This window comes from Bufo bufo, chromosome 1 (assembly GCF_905171765.1).
Source record: "Bufo bufo chromosome 1, aBufBuf1.1, whole genome shotgun sequence".
Classification (NCBI taxonomy): Eukaryota; Metazoa; Chordata; class Amphibia; order Anura; family Bufonidae; genus Bufo; species Bufo bufo.
This window is the reverse complement of record NC_053389.1, coordinates 236,743,274-236,767,050: the sequence shown is the minus strand read 5'-3', so window position 1 is coordinate 236,767,050 and position 23,777 is coordinate 236,743,274. Positions and strand designations below refer to the sequence as shown.

The 23,777-nt window shown below is 45.0% G+C and overlaps 1 protein-coding gene across 2 annotated transcripts in view; it reads right to left on the bottom strand.

Annotated features, from left to right (window-relative positions):
* LOC121005018 (branched-chain-amino-acid aminotransferase, cytosolic-like) overlaps window positions 1–23,777 on the bottom strand; it is a 143,469-nt gene that overhangs the window by 62,501 nt on the left and 57,191 nt on the right. The window contains exons 1-2 of one of the 2 annotated variants that reach the window (XM_040437515.1): window positions 20,673–20,732; window positions 18,344–18,409 (exon numbers count right to left, since the gene is read on the bottom strand). In XM_040437515.1, the coding sequence (XP_040293449.1) occupies window positions 18,344–18,409; window positions 20,673–20,717 (111 nt within the window). In that variant the 5' untranslated portion in view covers window positions 20,718–20,732. Of the gene's footprint in view, window positions 1–18,343; window positions 18,410–20,672; window positions 20,733–23,777 lie in introns of those variants that run through there. The other variant, XM_040437524.1, reaches the window with a different exon arrangement.

The window sequence follows — 23,777 nt, the reverse complement described above, 5'->3', positions numbered from 1 at the left end:
ACACGTCACTGAAGGAGATCCATCTTCGTGGGAGCGGCGTACAAGTCAGGCTGGTCGGGAAGAGGCGATCCGGGAAAATGGACTTCTTCCAAGCAGCTGCGAGGTACGGCGCCAAGAAGAAGATGGACACTCATCAAACGGTGAGTATGGACTTCCCCACACTGCAACACTTGAGCAAACACAGCACATTTAACCCCATCCTCCCCACTACATACAAGTCAGCAGAAATGCTGTGGTCCGATTTGTTAGCACAGGCTTGTAGTTACGACAAGCTTTGTGTTAACAAACGGACGGTTTTGAACAAGGCCACCAAACGGCTTCGGATGCTAGCCAAACTCGTTCATACGTTTGAGGCTAGCATCTGTAAGCCAAAGGAAGTGGCGCTGGTGTCTCGGTCAACGGAGACAATTCCTCCGGCCATTCACTGCCAGTGCTGTGCTAGTAATTCGGACCAGGTTTCGGCATTGCGGGCACAGCTGGCAGAGAATGTGCAGTCTACTGTTGACCGAGATGCGCAGGTGGCTAGGATAGAGTCACAGTTGGTAGAGCTGCAGAGGCAGAAGGAGGAAATTGAGGCTAAGTTGACTCAGTCTTATACTGAAGTCAAAGCCTTCAAGGAGCGGACTGCCTCTACTGACGTGACGGTAGCCAAATTGAAGGCTCAGGTTGCTGTAAGGTCCCAGCTAATGTCTGGCATGCAACAGGTTATCACCAAGTTGGTGCCGGCCCTTTCTTTTTCCGTAAAGCCAGTGTCGGAATCTCCCAAAATGTTGCCCTGTGCAGGGCCACAAGGGGGGAGAGTAGTCTGTGACCGGTCTGATCATCAGGTCAAGCCGGTCCAGACTAACAGAGATTTTTCCCTGACTTTGGGAAAAACAACTGTGGTGAAGAGTGCGTCCCTGAGGATGGAACAATTCAGGAGAAGGGAGCACGGATGCAGTGTAGATGGACCTGGGCCATGCAGAGCAAACTACAGATGTTTTGCATGTGGTGGCCTAGGTCACATAGCGAGACACTGCAAAACACACAGGACAGGAAACCAAGTCACGTGTTTCAGGTGTGGGAACAAAGGACACATTGCAAGGAATTGCCCTTGTGCAAGTAATTGCAATGCGTCCAACAGTATCAGCCAGGTAACAAATTGTGCAGTGGGGTCTAGTCAGCTTGGCCATAAAGGAGTTACCTCTCAGCAGCATCACCAGCTGCTGAGGGGTCAGAGTGGCCAAGCTAGGCTAGGCAACATTTGACACCCCTGTACTATTTGTTACACCGTTTGTTCCCTGTGTATGTCCATGTTATGTGTTTTGTTATCTGTTTGTAAGTTTTTCTTGATGTTGATGGTGGTAGTCCTTGTCTACGGATGTGTTCTACCATGCTGATTTATGTAGTGTTGTAAGTCCCGTCTGCTGTCTTTGTTTCATTCTGTGTCCCCTTGGAGTGGAACAGTGTTATACTGTGGATCGAGAACGTATAGGTTCGCGAGCAGATAATATCACACGGGAAATCCTGCTGGTCGGGAGAAGGCATAAGGACCTTCTCCATGCAGCACACAAAGGATGATGTGATATTATTCTGGGCAACCAGGGTCTCAGATCGATACAGATAGCACTGTTGTGCTCCAGGTTTTCGGTAGGGCTGTGTTGCGCTGGGGACTGGGGCGGACAGACAACATTGGTGTAATGTTGTGCTGCGCACTTAATTCTAGTCCGGTCAGGTAGCACAGCTCTGATAGGGATTGGACGCAGAATGTTTGGCAGCAGAGTGTGGACTGTGTTCTTGTGTTGTGGGGTCCTGGGGAACCAGGGCATGACTATGCCATTGGTTCTGCGGGCCTCCACAAGACGGGATCACAGGGGGAAATCAGCCTGGGTACACATGGGTGGACAGGGATGCGGTGCCATCAATAACAAGATGGTGCTTTGTCCACAGAACTCCAGTTATCCTAACCTAGTAGGGTGGCCATCCTTATCTGTTGGCGCAGAGGGATGTGCAGCAGAGGACTCAATCCTCTGAAGGTAGGCAGACACCAGTGTTGGGATAACGAGGGGTCCTGTGAGATAAAGGGCAGCCCAATACCTTTCTCTACCCATGGGTCAAAGGTATTGGTGCTGGGAATTTTCACATTAATTGCACTGTTAGGGGAGAATCTCCCCTGGGAGCGCCTGGTATTTTCTTCTGCCATAGGTGTGATTTTTATATGGAGCGGAAGAAAAACCTAGGAGATGCCACAGAAGAGGCCAGCTATTCCCCCCGACACTGTTTTGAAGCTCCAGAGGATCCCACTGGATTTTGGCAACTAAGCGACCTCTGCCTAGAGGTGTTCTAGAGAAGACTGTGCCACAATCCAGCGGGAGCATTATTTAAGGCTCTGGAGGAAGACTTGGGAGACGTTCGGGTGGAAGAACTTATTCAATTGTTTCACCCAGTGAAACTTCTTCTGGTTCTGGTCATCGTAATCTGAGGGTCAAGGGACTTACTGACCAAATACACCAGAACCAGACAGAACTTTACAGAACTATCCGGAGGAGGAGGCTCAGGACATAACTCAAACATTGTTCCTGTAGCCAAATATTGTATGGACACACTTTGTTTCCTATGAGGGTTCGGGACGTATAACTTGTACTACCCTGAAACCCCATAGCACATTGTATTTATTGATTGATTATGTTGGTTGATTGTGTACCCATAGAGACTTTAGGTACAAATGTGTGACAGCCTATACCCAGGTAAACTCGCCCAACGCATTGCAGTGAGTTATTATTTGGCTGTACACATTTGCATCCTATAGTAGTTTCCCATTGACACAGGGGTCTGCGACCTACCTGTGTCTTTGGAGGTGTAGAGATATGCCAGGTTGCATTAGTCTCTATGGGTACACACATTTAATGGAATTTGGTGGTGTTGGGAGGGATGTGGCATGTATTTTGTGTGAATGGGGATAAGGTTAGGTCACGATAGGGACAGGCATCATTCATTTGCCACCTTGAACCCTGGAACGGTGAGGTTCTTAAGGGAAGGGCTGGAGGTGTAGTGTGGCGGAGGTGTTCTCCGCAGTAGAATTTAGGTACTATGACATCACCGCTTAAGAGTCTGACCTGCCTTGTAAAGACCTATTAATCTGTCCACGGGAGAACCGCACCCATCAAGATGGAAACAGATGTTGGATAGAAGAAAGTTGGGACAAAGACTGTAAGGGTGAACCCGCTCCAGAATTGGGGGGGCGAAGATACCTGAAGATCGGCAGAATTACCGAGAGACTGTGGGGGTGTGGTCACTCCAAAGTGGGGGTGGCCGACACCAAGAGACTGTTATAGAAAGGTAAAGACTGTAAGGGTGAACCCGCTCCAGAATTGGGGGGGACGAAGATACCTGAAGATCGGCAGGATTACCGAGAGACTGTGGGGGTGTGGTCACTCCAAAGTGGGGGTGGCCGACACTAAGACTGTTAAAGAAAGACCAGCTAACCAAGAGACTGTGGGTGTGTGGTATCCTAAAGATGTCAAGAAGAAGACAGAAGGGCAGGTCGGAGGAAGCTGGATTGGGGATGTCTAAGTACCTAAAGATCAGTGTGCACTACAGTTCTTCCTGAACTTCCACCAAAGATGGGGTTGAAGGGGGGCAAACATATCTCAACCCGTTCCCCCATTATATTGTCGTATTATATTCCGACAACAGGGGGATTGTTGAGGAGCGGTTGAGACGTATGCATGTATATCCATGCATGCCTGCAAACACGTGCGGGCATGTATGGTATATATATGCATACATTAACCACCGCATCATGGGGTGATGTGCGCAGATGTGCCCAGCATCTGCGCACGTCTGCCCATGGTGATCCCCAGGGGCTCATGGTGGCCCCTGTGGGAAATATGTGGTCCCTGGAAGCTGTGCCCCCTTATATTAGTAAATATATGTGCCCTCTTATATATGTCCCCTGTATGCCCCAGATATATGCGAGGGTGTGTGTATATATAGATATGTGTGTATGTATTTGCACACGTGTCTATGTATATACACTTATGTCAGCATGACAGTATGAGCCCCCAAGCATCTGTGGATATATATATGCATATATGCAATTCCAGCTGTTGTCTACAGAGTTGTTATAGCCTGTAGGATAACAGCTGATTAGCATCTAGTCCCCTTTTGTTCAGACCCAAAGCAATCAGACGCTTTGGCACCGTTTGTGAGGGGACCTTCTAACCAGACATCAAGAATCTGAGAACCTGTTTTTCCACACCTCTGCCCATGGCTAAAACTCCATCCCACTACTCCCAGCATCTTTGGGACTAGGGGGGGGGGGGGGGGACTCTGGGGATTGTAGGCAGGCATACGTCACAGTGACACTATGATGTCACATCCCTGAGGAGGGGGTTGCTTTTGGGCTATAAAACCCCCAGCATGGCAGACATGCGTTCTCTTGCAACCAGACTAGATTCAGAGATGCAGGGGAGAGAGCAGCTTCATGATGACCACCTGGATAAGGCCTAAGTATACCTGTGTAGCCCCTACCTACCCCTCACATATCACCCCTGGTCCTGTAACCCCTTACCCTTGCCATGTTACTGGACACCCTGATCCCCCAAACCCTTGCTCCACCGTGTAACCCTTTCCCTACCCTGATTAACCCCTGGTGGTAACCCCTGCTCTAACCCTGCCACACACCCCCCCCCCTTCCCACTGTACACTTGCAGGATATTCACCCTTGCATTGCTGTACAGTTCTGATATTATCCCCATTGTTAACCCTTTGTGTTTGTGGTCGGTTTACACCCCTGTGAGACCACCATTAACCCTCGTCCAACCCCGTAGGGACAGTGAATAGTCAGGTGGGGTGGGTTACTGATATTTGTGTGTATGATGTATTATTGTAATGTATAGATAGTATGTGGGGTGGAATTTGGGATTGTGTAGTGTAGTTAGGCATGTATTGTGTTTATTGTAGTACTGTTTCTGTACTGCGGTGTGTACGTCTATATGTATATATATTCATATCCATTGATCCATGAATATATATAGATATAACGTATTGCTAGACTGATATAATTGTATATTGTAATGTATAGATAGTATGTGGGGTGGAATTTGGGATTGTGTAGTGTAGTTTAGGATTGTATATTTAGTGCTGTATTGTTAGTATTGCGTGCGTAGTGTATTGTTAGTAATAAATACTGTGTTTGGTTTATAACTATCTGTGTGGCGTGTGGTTATTGGCGATAGTTAGTTTAGTAAGGCGCATGCAGCTAGCATAGTGATCAGTGTAAAGCATAGCGAAAGTATTGTATTGTTATATAAAGGCATAAATGGGCGGAGTTATCACTAGGTGGTTCCTCCCATTTAGGAATGTTAATTATCGATATTTGCATAAATGTTGGTGATTAATATTCCCCCTTTACATAGTTCATAGTGTAATAATCGGTGAAAGGTCCTCTTTAAGCATTATTTTCAGAAACTCCCTTTAGACAGTGTGTATGAGATACATTTTTGGAACTCCCCTTTAACCCTCTCCATTTTGCACCTCTGCTACGCCTGACAATTTTCATACTTTTGACATGTACAGACACCTGGCACCTTATTAAAATGTCACTCAACCCTTCACACACATGCACCTTCAGGCAATGCTGCATGAAAGTTTAGTTCATATACATTTATGGCAAAATAAAGTGCAAGTACAGATATAAATGGGGTCAGTTATCAACACCAGCGCCTGATGCGCCTAAGTTCCGTAGAGGAGCTGGCCTTTCTATAACTTAGGTGCATCCACCGCCGGCCTAGAACAGCTTTAAATCTACACGAGCTCCATTGGAGTAGAAAATGATAAATGAGACGGGCCTACCCATAAAAAAAATCTGTGCATAAAATTGCTCAAAAATCCAATTTTGCAACAAAACTGTGTCCTGAGGTTGACCCATTCTGACTCAAACAAAATGTTCTGTGCAAAAACTGTAAGGTTCCTTTTACTAGGGCAGATAAATCCGGACACACACTGATCGATGATATAGAATAGGGGTCAGCAACCTTCGGCACTCCAGCTGTTGTGAAACTACAACCCCCAGCATGCTCCGTTCACTTCTATGGGAGTTCTGAGAATAGCCAAGCAAGTGTGCATGCTGGAAGTTGTAGTTTCATCACATCTGGAGTGCCGAAGGTTGCTGATCCCTGATATAGAAGGATGATTGGCATTCCTTTCTACTTTTATTTTATCCTGGGGGGCAATTATCCTGGGGGGTGAAGTGGCGTTTGAATAGACGATCATTATTGCAAATCAGTTGCTCCTCATAGAATGACATTGTTGCCGGTACATCTCCTGTTTACGCGCGAAGATGTGCTGCCGACAAACGTAAAAGATTCAGTCACCGACACACAAATGTTTGCTAATATGTCGGGCAATCACTGAGCATACTTACTTGGGGCTAAGATCAGGAACGAGCGTTTTTCTGTTCATCTCCCTATACGAACTCTGGTTCGACTTATTTCGCATTGTGATCTAGATGCTTACTGTATAAATGATTAGGTTTTGGAGTTAATAAATCGTCTAAGGATGTAGCGTGGTCAGCAAGTGCTCATCTTCTCACTTCTTTTTGGCAAAAAAGAGACAAAGAGCAAGTATTTCCACTCCCTGCATGCCTCCAGCTATGGGCAACCATTGCTCCTCTGCTTTCCCAGGTGAGTGCTGCACCTCAACCTGCTCTACCTCAGGCTGGATTGTGACTACAGCTACTGAAGTGCCTCCCAAAAAGGACAGATGGCATCTGTCCTTGGCAGGCAAAGGGTAAATGATATACATAAAGTATCAGAGATGTATACCATTAAAAAAGAAATAATAAGCAATCAGTATCAGGGAGGTATACTATTCAGAACATAGTATAAACTATAGAGTTTTTTAAACCATGATTGGCTCTTCCAGTGTTGTCTTCTGGGGCAGACTTGAAACTTGAAGGGGTTGTCTCATCTAAGACAACGGGGGCATATCGCTAGGATATGCCCCCATTGTCTTATACCAGTAGGTGCGGATCCCAGTGCTGGGACCCGCACCTATATTGGGAGCGGAGACCTGGCTGAAGGACTCTGGTCTGGGAGAGCACCACGCATGACCGTCCACCGCTCCCATTCACTTGTATGGGCCTGACAGAAATCAGCAGCCCTATAGAAAATGAATGGAGGGCGGCTGCGCATGCGCAGTGGGCCCTCCACCACTTTCAGGGCTTCGTTTTCAATATAGGTGCGTGTCTCAGCGGTGGGACCCGCACCTATCAGACAATGGGGGCATATCCTAGCGATATGCCCACATTGTCGGAGATGAGAATAACCCTTTAAAATAGCCCTGGGAAAAAAATCCAAAAGGTGGCCCTATGTTGTATGGGGGTTCAAACTGACAGAAGGTGGGGCAACATAAATAGGCGGGGTCAGCAATACCATAGCGCAAAACACCATCCCATCAGAACCATATACCACAGTGCAGCACAATATATTGCCCCAAAAGCTGTCCCTTTGTGGAAGCAATCAATAGCTGCCATATTCTGTTATCCTCCAGCTCTCTCTGATTAAGAAATGGAGCAGGGAGCTTAAAAGGTGAGATGTTGGTCAGAGCAGTTGAATTCAGGAGGACATACAGTGCTGCCCATAATTATTCATACCCCTGGCAAATTTTGACTTAAAGTTACTTTTATTCAACCAGCATGTAATTTTTTGATGGGAAATGACACAGGTGTCTCCCAAAAGATAATAAGACGATGTACAAGAGGCATTATTGTGGAAAAAAAAAATTTCTCAGCTTTTATTTACATTTGAGCAAAAAATACAAGATGTTCCGCACTGTGGAAAATCTCAGAGGACGTGGTCGGAAGCAAAAGTGACACCTGTGCTGGCCAGGAGGATAGTTAGAGAGGTGAAAAAGAATCCAAGGATCACCACCAAGGCCATCCTGGTGAATCTGGGCTCTGCTGGTGGCAATGTCTCACGGCAGACAATCCAACGGACACTGCACACTGGTGGGTTCCACGGCTGCAGACCAAGGAGAGACGACACTTCTCCAGATAAGGCACACAAAAGCTTGCTTAGGCTTTGCAAAAGCTCATCTGGACAAAGAAGAAGACTTCTGGTCTTCTGTGTTATGGTCAGATGAAACAAAAATTGAATTGTTTGGTCACAATGATGTTTCCTTCATTTGGCGTAAAAAAGGAGAATCCTTCAACCCAAAGAACACCATCCCCACTGTCAAACATGGTGGTGGGAACCTAATGCTTTGGGGGTGTTTTTCAACCAATGGACCAGGGAACCTAATCACAGTAAACGGCACCATGAAAAAAGAGCAATACATGAGGATTCTCAACGACAACATCAGGCAGTCTGCAGAGAAACTTGGCCTTGGGCACCAGTGGACATTTCAGCATGACAATGACCCAAAACACACAGCAAAAGTGGAGAAGACATGGTTAGCAGACAACAACATGAACGTTTTGGAGTGGCCCAGCCAGAGTCCAGACTTGAATCCAAATCTGTGGAGGGAGCTAAAGATCAGGGTGATGGCAAGAAGACCCTCCAACCTGAAAGATTTGGAGCTCATTGCTAAAGATGAATGGGCAAAAATACCTGTGGAGACATGCAAAAAGCTGGTCTGCAATTATAGGAAGCGTTTGATTGCTGTAATAGCCAATAAAGGCTTTTATATTGATTATTGAGAAGGGAATGAATAATTTTGGACTGGACACCTTTTGCTCAAATGTAAATAAAAAGCTGAGAAATGTTTTTTTTCCACAATAATGCTTCTTGTATAGTGTCTTATTATCTTTTGGGAGACACCTATGTCATTTCTCGACAAAAAATTACTTGCTGGTTGAATAAAAGTAACTTTAAGTCAAAATTTGCCAGGCGTATGAATAATTATGGGCAGCACTGTATGAGGTCACTGGCCAGATACATGGGTACCTGATCCTCACAGCATTAATTATAGCTGAGAGCTCATTAAGTACTTGGCCAGGGGCATAGAGGAGGGCAGCGGCCCATCTGGAAGTTTCCCTGTAAGGTCTATGGCCAGTCCGCCACTGCCAGTTAACCACATGACCAGTTTTCCCCTAGTCTTCTCATGTGTTTGAGTCTTGAGTCTTCACCAACAACAAGTTCAAAGGTGCCTACACTTTTCTAGTCCCAATCCATTATTATTCCTCTGCTCCACAGCTGAACTGGAGAAAATACTGCATGTGTAAAATACACATCTTAGGGTTCCGCTTGCAATTGCCCCTTAAAAAAAAGTGAAACAGATCCAAGAGATCTTCTCTGAAGAACAACTGTACAAGTATTAGCATTTTCTTCATGGTTGACGTGGGAACCTCAGCTTCATGTCTAATGCCAGCAGTGTGATTCTGGGTTTTCAGAAGGTAATTTCACGCAGAACTCTAGTGTCTGCCTGATTTCTGTCTAGCTCTTGCATCCCAGGCAGCACTGAAAATTGTGTAAAATGATAGGGGAGGAAACATGAGGAGATGCCTCATTGAGAGGCGAGGGAAGGAGAAAGCATGACCTGTGCATTTCTATGAAGCCTGGATACAGATTGTATCTCAGCTACTTCTTGGAAGTCACTAAACAAGGAAGAAGAGATTAGAAGAACTGGTACTGGAAAAAATGTGCACACTTTCTGCAATTTTCATTGAATTTATGATTAGCTGAAAAGTTTGTTGCTTCTCATTTTGTATGAAGAAAATAAAGCAAAATCTCTGAAATCGCTTTCCTGCCGGCAGGAGGCTTGTTAATCTTCCAAGCGGGAGGCAGGAAGATCAGAGATTGAGGAGGATAAAATCAGACCAGCCAAAATAATTGTGAGCCAGAGGAGGAATGTGTGGTCCTGACAGATGTTGTCAGAGGATTGAAGAAGGGGGTCACACGGGGTCATGTAGGAATTATTCCTGTATATTGTCATCTGAGACAGAGAAATGAGGGCATCTGAGATTCCATTCCTGAGCTTGAGCTTCCATTTCTGCAGGACTGTAAAGGAGACCTGTCACCAGTGGAATGCTGCCATATCTGAGAGCAGCAGGAACTGGTGACTGAGACTAGGGTTCAAACCTTTTTTTAAACAGTAATTTTAGTAAATCACTGGTGACAAGCTCTAGTGGGCCCCAGGAGACATCATATTCTCTGCCCTCCTGCAGATGGTTGACAGCTTTCTTCTTATATTGTGGATAGTGCTGCCACCCTGCTGGTAAACCAGTGGCCTAGCCAGTTTTAGTGGCAGAAATCCTGTGCTGGTGTTTGACAATGAAGGGGATGGGCCCCTCGCCATTCTGACAGAGCATGGGGACACCCTGTATATATATTGTTATATCTTTTCTTTCAGATTATGTCTGCCAAGTCTCGAACCCAGGATTTGCTATATGGGAGGCAGAAACTCTACACGTGAACCACAGAGCGCACTGCTTTTAATAGAAGGATTTTCTCTGACTAAGGGTCCATTCACACATCCGTGTGTGTTTTGCAGATCTGCAAAACACGTAAACCGGAAATGTGCGTTCCGCATTTTGCGGACCGCACATTGCCGGCATTAATAGAATATGCCTATTCTTGTCCGCTATTGCACATGTTCTATTTTTTTCGGGTACGGAAATGCGGACCCGGAAGTGCGGGTCCGCATTTCCGGAGCCGGCCGCACATCGTGCGGCACCATAGAAATTAATGGGTCCGCAATTCCGTTCCGTGTCTAAGGGCTCATGCACACAACCAGCTCATGCGGGCACCGGCAACTCACCTCCAGACTTCAGAGCCCACCTGCCTTTCAGGTTTTCAGGATTTCTTTAGTATTGTGCAAGTGATATCATTGGTATCTCATCAGGACTTACCACAGATATTCATTCTCTGGGATATTCTCAAATCCTGAGGGGTAGGTGGGGAGGACCTGAGTTGAGAAACACTGGCCTATAAGATTCAACGCCGGGAATGGAAGCCTTCGGCTCCCACACCCCACTGCAATATTCCAACGAGAGGCACTGGGCAAAGCATCTGGGACCGAAGCCCAGGAATATTGATGGGTGTTTTGTGATAAGACATGAGATCCACACACCTTATACTACAGTAACATCTATTCCATCTATTACTGCTGACAACCAGCTTCTATATCATGTCTGAGAGGTTGTCACAGCCCCGCCCCTTGTTACTAACATCACTGAATATAATAGTAATATAATTACATTGTGATCAGACATGAGATCCACACACCTTATACTACAGTAACATCTATTCCATCTATTACTGCTGACAACCAGCCTCTATATCATGTCTGAGAGGTTGTCACAGCCCCGCCCCCTGTTACTGACATCACTGAATATAATAGTAATATAATTACATTGTGATCAGACATGAGATCCACACACCTTATACTACAGTAACAGCTATTCCATCTATTACTGCTGACAACCAGCCTCTATATCATGTCTGAGAGGTTGTCACAGCCCCGCCCCCTGTTACTGACATCACTGAGTATAATAGTAATATAATTACATTGTGATCAGACATGAGATCCACACACCTTATACTACAGTAACAGCTATTCCATCTATTACTGCTGACAACCAGCCTCTATATCATGTCTGAGAGGTTGTCACAGCCCCGCCCCCTGTTACTGACATCACTGAATATAATAGTAATATAATTACACTGTGATCAGACATGAGATCCACACACCTTATACTACAGTAACATCTATTCCATCTATTACTGCTGACAACCAGCTTCTATATCATGTCTGAGAGGTTGTCACAGCCCCGCCCCCTGTTACTGACATCACTGAATATAATAGTAATATAATTACATTGTGATCAGACATGAGATCACACACCTTATACTACAGTAACTGCTAAGCCATATATTACTGCTGACAACCAGCCTCTATATCATGTCTGAGAGGTTGTCACAGCCCCGCCCCCTGTTACTGACATCACTGAGTATAATAGTAATATAATTACATTGTGATCAGACATGAGATCCACACACCTTATACTACAATAACAGCTATTCCGTCTATTACTGCTGACAACCAGCCTCTATATCATGTCTGAGAGGTTGTCACAGCCCCGCCCCCTGTTACTGACATCACTGAGTATAATAGTAATATAATTACATTGTGATCAGACATGAGATCCACACCTTATACTACAGTAACATCTATTCCATCTATTACTGCTGACAACCAGCCTCTATATCATGTGTGAGAGGTTGTCACAGCCCCGCCCCCTGTTACTGACATCACTGAATATAATAGTAATATAATTACATTGTGATCAGACATGAGATCCACACCTTATACTACAGTAACATCTATTCCATCTATTACTGCTGACAACCAGCCTCTGTATCATGTCTGAGAGGTTGTCACAGCCCCGCCCCCTGTTACTGACATCACTGAATATAATAGTAATATAATTACATTGTGATCAGACATGAGACCACACACCTTATACTACAGTAACAGCTATTCCGTCTATTACTGCTGACAACCAGCCTCTATATCATGTCTGAGAGGTTGTCACAGCCCCGCCCCCTGTTACTGACATCACTGAATATAATAGTAATATAATTACACTGTGATCAGACATGAGATCACACACCTTATACTACAGTAACAGCTATTCCATCTATTACTGCTGACAACCAGCTTCTATATCATTTCTGAGAGGTTGTCACAGCCCCGCCCCCTGTTACTGACATCACTGAATATAATAGTAATATAATTACACTGTGATCAGACATGAGATCCTCACACCTTATACTACAGTAACATCTATTCCATCTATTACTGCTGACAACCAGCCTCTATATCATGTCTGAGAGGTTGTCACAGCCCCGCCCCCTGTTACTGACATCACTGAGTATAATAGTAATATAATTACATTGTGATCAGACATGAGATCCACACACCTTATACTACAGTAACAGCTATTCCATCTATTACTGCTGACAACCAGCCTCTATATCATGTCTGAGAGGTTGTCACAGCCCCGCCCCCTGTTACTGACATCACTGAGTATAATAGTAATATAATTACATTGTGATCAGACATGAGATCCACACACCTTATACTACAGTAACAGCTATTCCATCTATTACTGCTGACAACAGCCTCTATATCATGTCTGAGAGGTTGTCACAGCCCCGCCCCCTGTTACTGACATCACTGAATATAATAGTAATATAATTACATTGTGATCAGACATGAGATCCACACATCTTATACTACAGTAACATCTATTCCATCTATTACTGCTGACAACCAGCCTCTAAATCATGTCTGAGAGGTTGTCACAGCCCCGCCCCCTGTTACTGACATCACTGAGTATAATAGTAATATAATTACATTGTGATCAGACATGAGATCCACACACCTTATACTACAGTAACAGCTATTCCATCTATTACTGCTGACAACCAGTCCCTATATTATAACTGAAGTTGTCACAGCCCCGCCCCCTGTTACTGACATCACTGAATATAATAGTTATATAGTTACTCTGTGATCAGACATGAGATCCACACACCTTTATACTACAGTAACTGCTATTCCATCTATTACTGCTGACAACCAGTCCCTATATTATGACTAAAGTTGTCACAGCCCCGCCCCCTGTTACTGACATCACTGAGTATAATAGTAATATAATTACATTGTGATCAGACATGAGATCCACACACCTTATACTACAGTAACAGCTATTCCATCTATTACTGCTGACAACCAGTCCCTATATTATAACTGAAGTTGTCACAGCCCCGCCCCCTGTTACTGACATCACTGAATATAATAGTAATATAATTACTCTGTGATCAGACATGAGATCCACACACCTTTATACTACAGTAACTGCTATTCCATCTATTACTGCTGACAACCAGTCCCTACATTATGACTGAAGTTGTCACAGCCCCGCCCCCTGTTACTGACATCACTGAGTATAATAGTAATATAATTACATTGTGATCAGACATGAGATCCACACACCTTATACTACAGTAACAGCTATTCCATCTATTACTGCTGACAACCAGTCCCTATATTATGACTGAAGTTGTCACAGCCCCGCCCCCTGTTACTGACATCACTGAGTATAACAGTAATATAATTACATTGTGATCAGACATGAGATCACACACCTTATACTACAGTAACAGCTATTCCATCTATTACTGCTGACAACCAGCCTCTATATCATGTCTAAGAGGTTGTCACAGCCCCGCCCCCTGTTACTGACATCACTGAGTATAATAGTAATATAATTACATTGTGATCAGACATGAGATCCACACACCTTATACTACAGTAACATCTATTCCATCTATTACTGCTGACAACCAGCCTCTATATCATGTCTGAGAGGTTGTCACAGCCCCGCCCCCTGTTACTGACATCACTGAATATAATAGTAATATAATTACATTGTGATCAGACATGAGATCACACACCTTATACTACAGTAACAGCTATTCCATCTATTACTGCTGACAACCAGCCTCTATATCATGTCTGAGAGGTTGTCACAGCCCCGCCCCCTGTTACTGACATCACTGAATATAATAGTAATATAATTACATTGTGATCAGACATGAGATCACACACCTTATACTACAGTAACATCTATTCCATCTATTATTGCTGACAACCAGCATCTATATCATGTCTGAGAGGTTGTCACAGCCCCGCCTCCTATTACTGACATCACTGAATATAATAGTAATATAATTACATTGTGATCAGACATGAGATCCACACACCTTATACTACAGTAACAGCTATTCCATCTATTACTGCTGACAACCAGCCTCTATATCATGTCTGAGAGGTTGTCACAGCCCCGCCCCCTGTTACTGACATCACTGAATATAATAGTAATATAATTACACTGGGATAAGACATGAGATCCACACATCTTATACTACAGTAACAGCTATTCCATCTATTACTGCTGACAACCAGCCTCTATACCATGTCTGAGAGGTTGTCACAGCCCCGCTCCCTGTTACTGACATCACTGAATATAATAGTAATATAATTACACTGTGATTAGACATGAGATCCACACACCTTATACTACAGTAACAGCTATTCCATCTATTACTGCTGACAACCAGCCTCTATATCATGTCTGAGAGGTTGTCACAGCCCCGCCCCCTGTTACTGACATCACTGAGTATAATAGTAATATAATTACATTGTGATCAGACATGAGATCCACACACCTTATACTACAGTAACAGCTATTCCATCTATTACTGCTGACAACCAGCCTCTATATCATGTCTGAGAGGTTGTCACAGCCCCGCCCCCTGTTACTGACATCACTGAGTATAATAGTAATATAATTACATTGTGATCAGACATGAGATCCACACACCTTATACTACAGTAACAGCTATTCCATCTATTACTGCTGACAACAGCCTCTATATCATGTCTGAGAGGTTGTCACAGCCCCGCCCCCTGTTACTGACATCACTGAATATAATAGTAATATAATTACATTGTGATCAGACATGAGATCCACACATCTTATACTACAGTAACATCTATTCCATCTATTACTGCTGACAACCAGCCTCTAAATCATGTCTGAGAGGTTGTCACAGCCCCGCCCCCTGTTACTGACATCACTGAGTATAATAGTAATATAATTACATTGTGATCAGACATGAGATCCACACACCTTATACTACAGTAACAGCTATTCCATCTATTACTGCTGACAACCAGTCCCTATATTATAACTGAAGTTGTCACAGCCCCGCCCCCTGTTACTGACATCACTGAATATAATAGTTATATAGTTACTCTGTGATCAGACATGAGATCCACACACCTTTATACTACAGTAACTGCTATTCCATCTATTACTGCTGACAACCAGTCCCTATATTATGACTGAAGTTGTCACAGCCCCGCCCCCTGTTACTGACATCACTGAGTATAATAGTAATATAATTACATTGTGATCAGACATGAGATCCACACACCTTATACTACAGTAACAGCTATTCCATCTATTACTGCTGACAACCAGTCCCTATATTATAACTGAAGTTGTCACAGCCCCGCCCCCTGTTACTGACATCACTGAATATAATAGTAATATAATTACTCTGTGATCAGACATGAGATCCACACACCTTTATACTACAGTAACTGCTATTCCATCTATTACTGCTGACAACCAGTCCCTACATTATGACTGAAGTTGTCACAGCCCCGCCCCCTGTTACTGACATCACTGAGTATAATAGTAATATAATTACATTGTGATCAGACATGAGATCCACACACCTTATACTACAGTAACAGCTATTCCATCTATTACTGCTGACAACCAGTCCCTATATTATGACTGAAGTTGTCACAGCCCCGCCCCCTGTTACTGACATCACTGAGTATAACAGTAATATAATTACATTGTGATCAGACATGAGATCACACACCTTATACTACAGTAACAGCTATTCCATCTATTACTGCTGACAACCAGCCTCTATATCATGTCTAAGAGGTTGTCACAGCCCCGCCCCCTGTTACTGACATCACTGAGTATAATAGTAATATAATTACATTGTGATCAGACATGAGATCCACACACCTTATACTACAGTAACATCTATTCCATCTATTACTGCTGACAACCAGCCTCTATATCATGTCTGAGAGGTTGTCACAGCCCCGCCCCCTGTTACTGACATCACTGAATATAATAGTAATATAATTACATTGTGATCAGACATGAGATCACACACCTTATACTACAGTAACAGCTATTCCATCTATTACTGCTGACAACCAGCCTCTATATCATGTCTGAGAGGTTGTCACAGCCCCGCCCCCTGTTACTGACATCACTGAATATAATAGTAATATAATTACATTGTGATCAGACATGAGATCACACACCTTATACTACAGTAACATCTATTCCATCTATTATTGCTGACAACCAGCATCTATATCATGTCTGAGAGGTTGTCACAGCCCCGCCTCCTATTACTGACATCACTGAATATAATAGTAATATAATTACATTGTGATCAGACATGAGATCCACACCTTATACTACAGTAACTGCTATTCCATCTATTACTGCTGACAACCAGCTTCTATATCATGTCTGAGAGGTTGTCACAGCCCCGCCCCCTGTTACTGACATCACTGAATATAATAGTAATATAATTACACTGGGATAAGACATGAGATCCACACATCTTATACTACAGTAACAGCTATTCCATCTATTACTGCTGACAACCAGCCTCTATACCATGTCTGAGAGGTTGTCACAGCCCCGCTCCCTGTTACTGACATCACTGAATATAATAGTAATATAATTACACTGTGATTAGACATGAGATCCACACACCTTATACTACAGTAACAGCTATTCCATCTATTACTGCTGACAACCAGCCTCTATATCATGTCTGAGAGGTTGTCACAGCCCCGCCCCCTGTTACTGACATCACTGAGTATAATAGTAATATAATTACATTGTGATCAGACATGAGATCCACACACCTTATACTACAGTAACAGCTATTCCATCTATTACTGCTGACAACCAGCCTCTATATCATGTCTGAGAGGTTGTCACAGCCCCGCCCCCTGTTACTGACATCACTGAGTATAATAGTAATATAATTACATTGTGATCAGACATGAGATCCACACACCTTATACTACAGTAACAGCTATTCCATCTATTACTGCTGACAACCAGTCCCTATATTATGACTGAAGTTGTCACAGCCCCGCCCCCTGTTACTGACATCACTGAGTATAATAATAATATAATTACACTGTGATCAGACATGAGATCCACACACCTGATACTACAGTAACATCTATTCCATCTATTACTGCTGACAACCAGCCTCTATATCATGTCTGAGAGGTTGTCACAGCCCCGCCCCCTGTTACTGACATCACTGAATATAATAGTAATATAATTACACTGTGATCAGACATGAGATCCACACACCTTATACTACAGTAACAGCTATTCCATCTATTACTGCTGACAACCAGCCTCTATATCATGTCTGAGAGGTTGTCACAGCCCCGCCCCCTGTTACTGACATCACTGAGTATAATAGTAATATAATTACATTGTGATCAGACATGAGATCCACACACCTTATACTACAGTAACTGCTAAGCCATATATTACTGCTGACAACCAGCCTCTATATCATGTCTGAGAGGTTGTCACAGCCCCGCCCCCTGTTACTGACATCACTGAATATCACAGTAATATAATTCTACTGTGGTCGGCTATATGCCAGGTACTTGTCATTGGATCTCTAGTGACCCTTGAATGCACACAACTCACCTTGAAGGCACCGGGCACATGATCATCACAGCCAGGTTTCCCACTCTCACAACCATTTTTGCAGTTCTGTAGAGAAATAAACACAAGAAAATTTTGTTATAAGATCGGCTGATTCATAAGAGCAGCTGACATGTGTATTATGAGGTTCTGCAGCAGCTGAGGGGGGTTATATGAGGGAGGTGTATTATCTTTTGATAGCCATGATGTGGTTGGGTGGTGAAGAACAGAGAGGAACTAGTAAGGGAAATGTCAATTTAGATCGATAGTATTGTCCATTCAGAGAATGATACTGTAGAATCACTGCAGGAAGTTCAACAACAACTATATCCACATTACAGATCCGCAAAATCCCAGATCCCAGCTTTCCCAGACCGCTGAATAGCAAACGTCCATGGTTAAAGCCTCTAAGCCAGGGAGCCCCTCAACAGATGCCCTTAATCCCTGAATAACTGGGCAGAATGCTTTTGAATGGCCCTGTCCGATCATAGAGAGAACTGTGTAGCTAAAAAGTTACAGCCCTGGCCCCGCTGGAGCCTGGAGAGGCGAATAACCACTGGACCTCAGGTATACAGAATTAACCGTTCCCTCCTACTCCAAAATATTAACTTAAAGGGGTTATCCAATACTATAAACTGCCCCCCGATATTTCGGGCTCCTCACAGGGAATATACTTAACCCCGCTCCCGACACCGCTTCTCCCCGTGTGCCGATTAAAACATCTGGTGTCGGGGGGGGGGGGGGGGGGGGGGGGAGCAGCAGCCAATGGCAGGAGGTGGGGGGGGGGGCAGTTTATAGTATTGGATAACCCCTTTAACCCCTTATCCATAGGACTGGGAATAAGTATCTGATCAGTGGGGTCTGCTGGAGATTGCCAAGCACTTCAGCTATTGCAGGCAGTCCCATAGAGAATGAATGGAGTAGCAGGAGAAATGTGCAACCTGCCACTCTGTTCATATGGTGGCATGGGAACAGGAAAAGGGGTCAGGAGAAGTGGATAGATTGGCACAGTCTAACCAATTCATTGCCCTAGAGAGACCACCAGGAATACTGGACGTAACCTTCTCACTGTCCTAGACCACCAGGAATACTGGACGTAACCTTCTCACTGTCCTAGACCACCAGGTACAGGTAAACTGGCAATAATCCCTACACCAACCAACACCAGCAGAGACACTAGAATAAACCCCCACACTGTCCAAAATCACCAGATATGCTCACATTAACCTCTTCATTACCCTAGACCACCAAGAATATTGACATTAACCCTTTCATTGATCTGTGGATGCTATCGCTAACACCTTTACTGCCACAGACCACCAGGCAGGAAGACATAGACGTTTAGAGGGAACACTGGCAGCGATGCAGATAAATGGGTGGGTTGTAGACAGCAGCCATATAGACAAGTGGTCGGTGGGAGAGAGGGGGCAAGCTGTACTTTTGCACCAGGGCCCATGAACCTTGAGCTTTGTCCCCTGTCCAGCAATATATCTAAGATTCGCAAATAAGGAGGTGACTCTGGAGGACAATCTCAGTAGGAGCAGTGACGGCAGCCATACTGATTATCACCTGTCTTCTGGGATCACAAGATCTGGCCATCAGCTGTCTCAGGCTTTCCATTTTTGGGCACTTTGCAGTCTGCCGTGGGTGATCCACTACAGGGGTTCAGTAACACTCCCGTCTACGCTCAATCCTACACCTATATCATGTGCTGCGTCCTGTTTTCACGCTGACTCCTGTACATTATAACAATTAGTACAATGATTAACTCTGATCCTACATCATTTCAGGACGCCATAGCAGCCAGAGGTCTACTGTACGTCACAGGCCATTACCCGCACTCATGGCACACAGTCACATGATTACTCTGTGGGAGGGACATCATGTTCAGCCCGAGAACATGTCACACAATACTGTAGCATGTCAGCAGCAGACTTGTTATGTGTTACATGCTTGTATGATATGATACTACTGATGTACATGGACATATGCCCATCAACTGACCTCTGCAAGGATCACACCCCTGCCTGCAGGGTCCTCGTGCAGCTGCACAGGTCACACCGTATGTCATATGCTTGGATACATCTCCCCACTGATTCACACATGTACATATATGCCATTGTGCACACCCTCTCCCTGCGACATTTACATAGGGAACAGTCAGATGCTTGGCGCACACCTGCCGCGAACTGCTGCCGTCCACCTGGTGTTCTATAAAGCGTCACGTGACCTCCTATAATAAACATACGGGAGCCTCCCGGATCAGGCATCGTCCTCCTCATCTTCAGCGGGTGACCCCTGCTCCACCCTCCGCCTCCCCCGGGGGTCTTACCTGGTGCACGGCTGCCGCTGCCCTCCTCTCTGCCAGGTTCGCCATTCTCTTTCTGGAAGATCACAGAAAAGCCCCCCCAGCACGTGACCAGCGCCCCCCTCCCTCACACACGTCATTATCACTATCTATGGAGAGCCTCGTTTATCATACATGACCATGGTACCCTGCACGAGATATCGCGGCGTGACGTCATCACGCTGCATGGCCTCACCTGGATTCTGCAAGATATTCTATGACGCCATCTCCCTCTGCTGTACTATATGATGTGACGTCACGACTCTTTACCCTACACTGCTTTGTCAGTGGACGTCATTGTTACACTGTACCATTTGACATCATCCGGCAGGGTAGTGGCGTCATCACACTGAACCCGAGATACCCTGTTAATGACGGCACCCAGCCCATAGGTTGTGAATGGGATTGAAAATACAGGACCAAGAATCATTATTATGGTCAAGCCCTGATGTCACTGACTGACACTTTTGGAAAACTGCATAAACAGCAACTACCCAAAATGTAGTTATTATGGGATGCGCTCCCTCCCTGTTCTTCCCCTGTTAATGGGCGCCACGTGTTCTGTCAGCGGGATGTCATCAGAGATAATGTAATAAAGTGAAGAACAGGCAGTCCTTTATCTTCCATCAGCAGCTGCCTGACAGCAGACCCATCATTATGAGAACCAAATGAAGAGCAAAAATCCAGCTCAGTTTTGCAACGGTTAAAATGGTACTTTATTTAAGCGGTTAAAAATACATCCAGTATAACCAGTCATGGTCTACGCGTTTCGGGCTACCTGAGATGTACGGTAAGTCCTTACTCATGACCTAGTAAGACACAACTGAGTGCAGCAGATATAGTGGGTCAACCTGTGCCCCTAATTGACCCGGGGGAAATGCTGCCATCCACATGTATCATCTTCCTTCACTAAAAACATGTCTGTATTGGACACTACGTCTGAGATGGGAAACATCTATTACTATATCTGATTGCATCATTGCTGTAATATTAAATCCAGCCTTTTATAAGTCCCTCTGGCTGACGGCTACTCAGCTGGAAAATCCAGAAAGACTCCCTGTTCAGGAGTTTCCTCCTGTGATCACCTCCTCTCCTAGGTGCTTTAACTCTTTCGATCCCTTGTACGAGCATACCGGACGTGTCCCCTCCATGGGAAACCACAAAGTGTAGACTAGCCGCAGACACCCCGCGGCTCCCATGGTGCGGCACGTCCGAAATATGCTTGCGTATTCTCACCTTGATGGCATTGGTGGTGCAGCCCACATTCTGTAAGTTACAAGTTCCACATGTGATTAAGGGTCCATTGACACATCCGTGTGTGTTTTGCGGATCCACGGATCCGCAAAACACGGACAGCGGCAATGTGCGTTCCGCATTTTGCGGACCACACATTGCCAGCACTAATAGAATAGGCCTATTCTTGTCCGCTATTGTGGACAAGAATAGGACATGTTCTATTTTTTTCAGCATTGGAATTGCATTTAGCATGTCCACATCTGTAACTACCCTTTGTTTTCAGCCAATTTGGCTGCAATAATTTTCAATCTTGATAGAGGCTCGGACTAACGTACGTAGCAACTGTAGGGGCTCTACGGGCCGCACACCTGACGCCTCCCGCTGCTATTTTCACCCATTGTTTATCAAAAGCCAGGATCGGGAAGTGTTGTTTAATGATCTTACAAATTTCGGGATACTCAACACTATATTGTGTCACAAAAGTACTCTGGGGAGTCATATCTGACAATATCTGTGGCTTAATGTGTTCCTGTTTCATTGCCGGATAAACTAGCAGATTCCTATCCATATCTAATGTTTGTTGTATATACCTGCCAACATGTTTTTCGCGAATATGCCCTCTGTGCCAATCTATTCATAATGACATTGCTTCCACCATGAAGGAGTTTACCTCTGTACAATTCCATCTGGCGCGGATCATCTCACCCTTGGGTATATTATGTACAGTGTGTGGTGGGTGACAAGAGGATCCGTGTAATATAGTATTACCTGCTAAGGGTTTTCTAAAGGTGGATGTGCATATAGCCTCAGTAGCAGAGTCTCCCCGCAGGCGCAAGTCCAAAAATGATATCTCCAAGGACGGCGTCAGCACCCTGCATACCCGGGCAAGTGCTGGGGCCCACAGCACAGCTGCCAGAGGCAATGAGCGCTTCCATCAATACAGATGGAAGCGCTCATTGCTGAAGCGCAGGGAGCTGGGTGCTGTCACTCACCGATCAGCTCCCCGCGCTCCTCCCCTCCCTCAGGCCAGCCGTGCTCTGAATGGTGAAGCAGGAAGACTTCTCCCCACTCCATCATTTAGCCTGCAGGAACGGATCGCGCTCCTGGCCTGTGTGGGCGGAGCCTGCAGCCCGTAATCTGAATAAGCTCCACCCACACAGTGCTGCAGAGCGATCTGTGTCTGTAGAGGAGAGAGTACTGTGAGCTTCAGGAACGGGACAAGGTGAGTAGTAACTGTGTTTTTTTGTTTTTAATATAGAGGGGTCACAGAGGACTTTTTTACTATGGAGGGGCACAAAGGTCTTTATTACTATGGAGGGGGCACAGAGGACTTTATTACTATGGAGGGGGCGCAGAGGACTTTATTACTATAGAGGGGGCGCAGAGGGCATTTCTACTATGGAGGGGGCACAGAGGGCATTACTACTCTGGAGGGGGCACAGAGGGTATTACTAATGTGAAGGCACAATGGGCATTTCTACTATAAAGGGGGCACAATTGGGATTATTACTATGAAGGGGGCACAATGGGGATTATTACTGTGAAGGGGGCACAATGTGGGCATAACTACTGTGAGGGGGCACACATCTGTACAAAACTACTGTAAAGGGGGCACAATTTTTTTTAAAGTATTGGGGGGGGGGGTGCCAGAGAAAGGATCCGCCCGGGTGCCAAACACCGTAGGCATGCAACTGAAGCAGGGAACTATTTGCTCCCCGCTCCACCATTGAGCTGCCAGTGCTCCACAGCTGCAGCAGCACAATGTCCTCACACATCGTCCTGCTGATCTGTGTAGGAGGAAGAGCGGGGCAGGCTGGGAATCAGCCTCTGCTCCTCCTACACAGCAGCGCGATG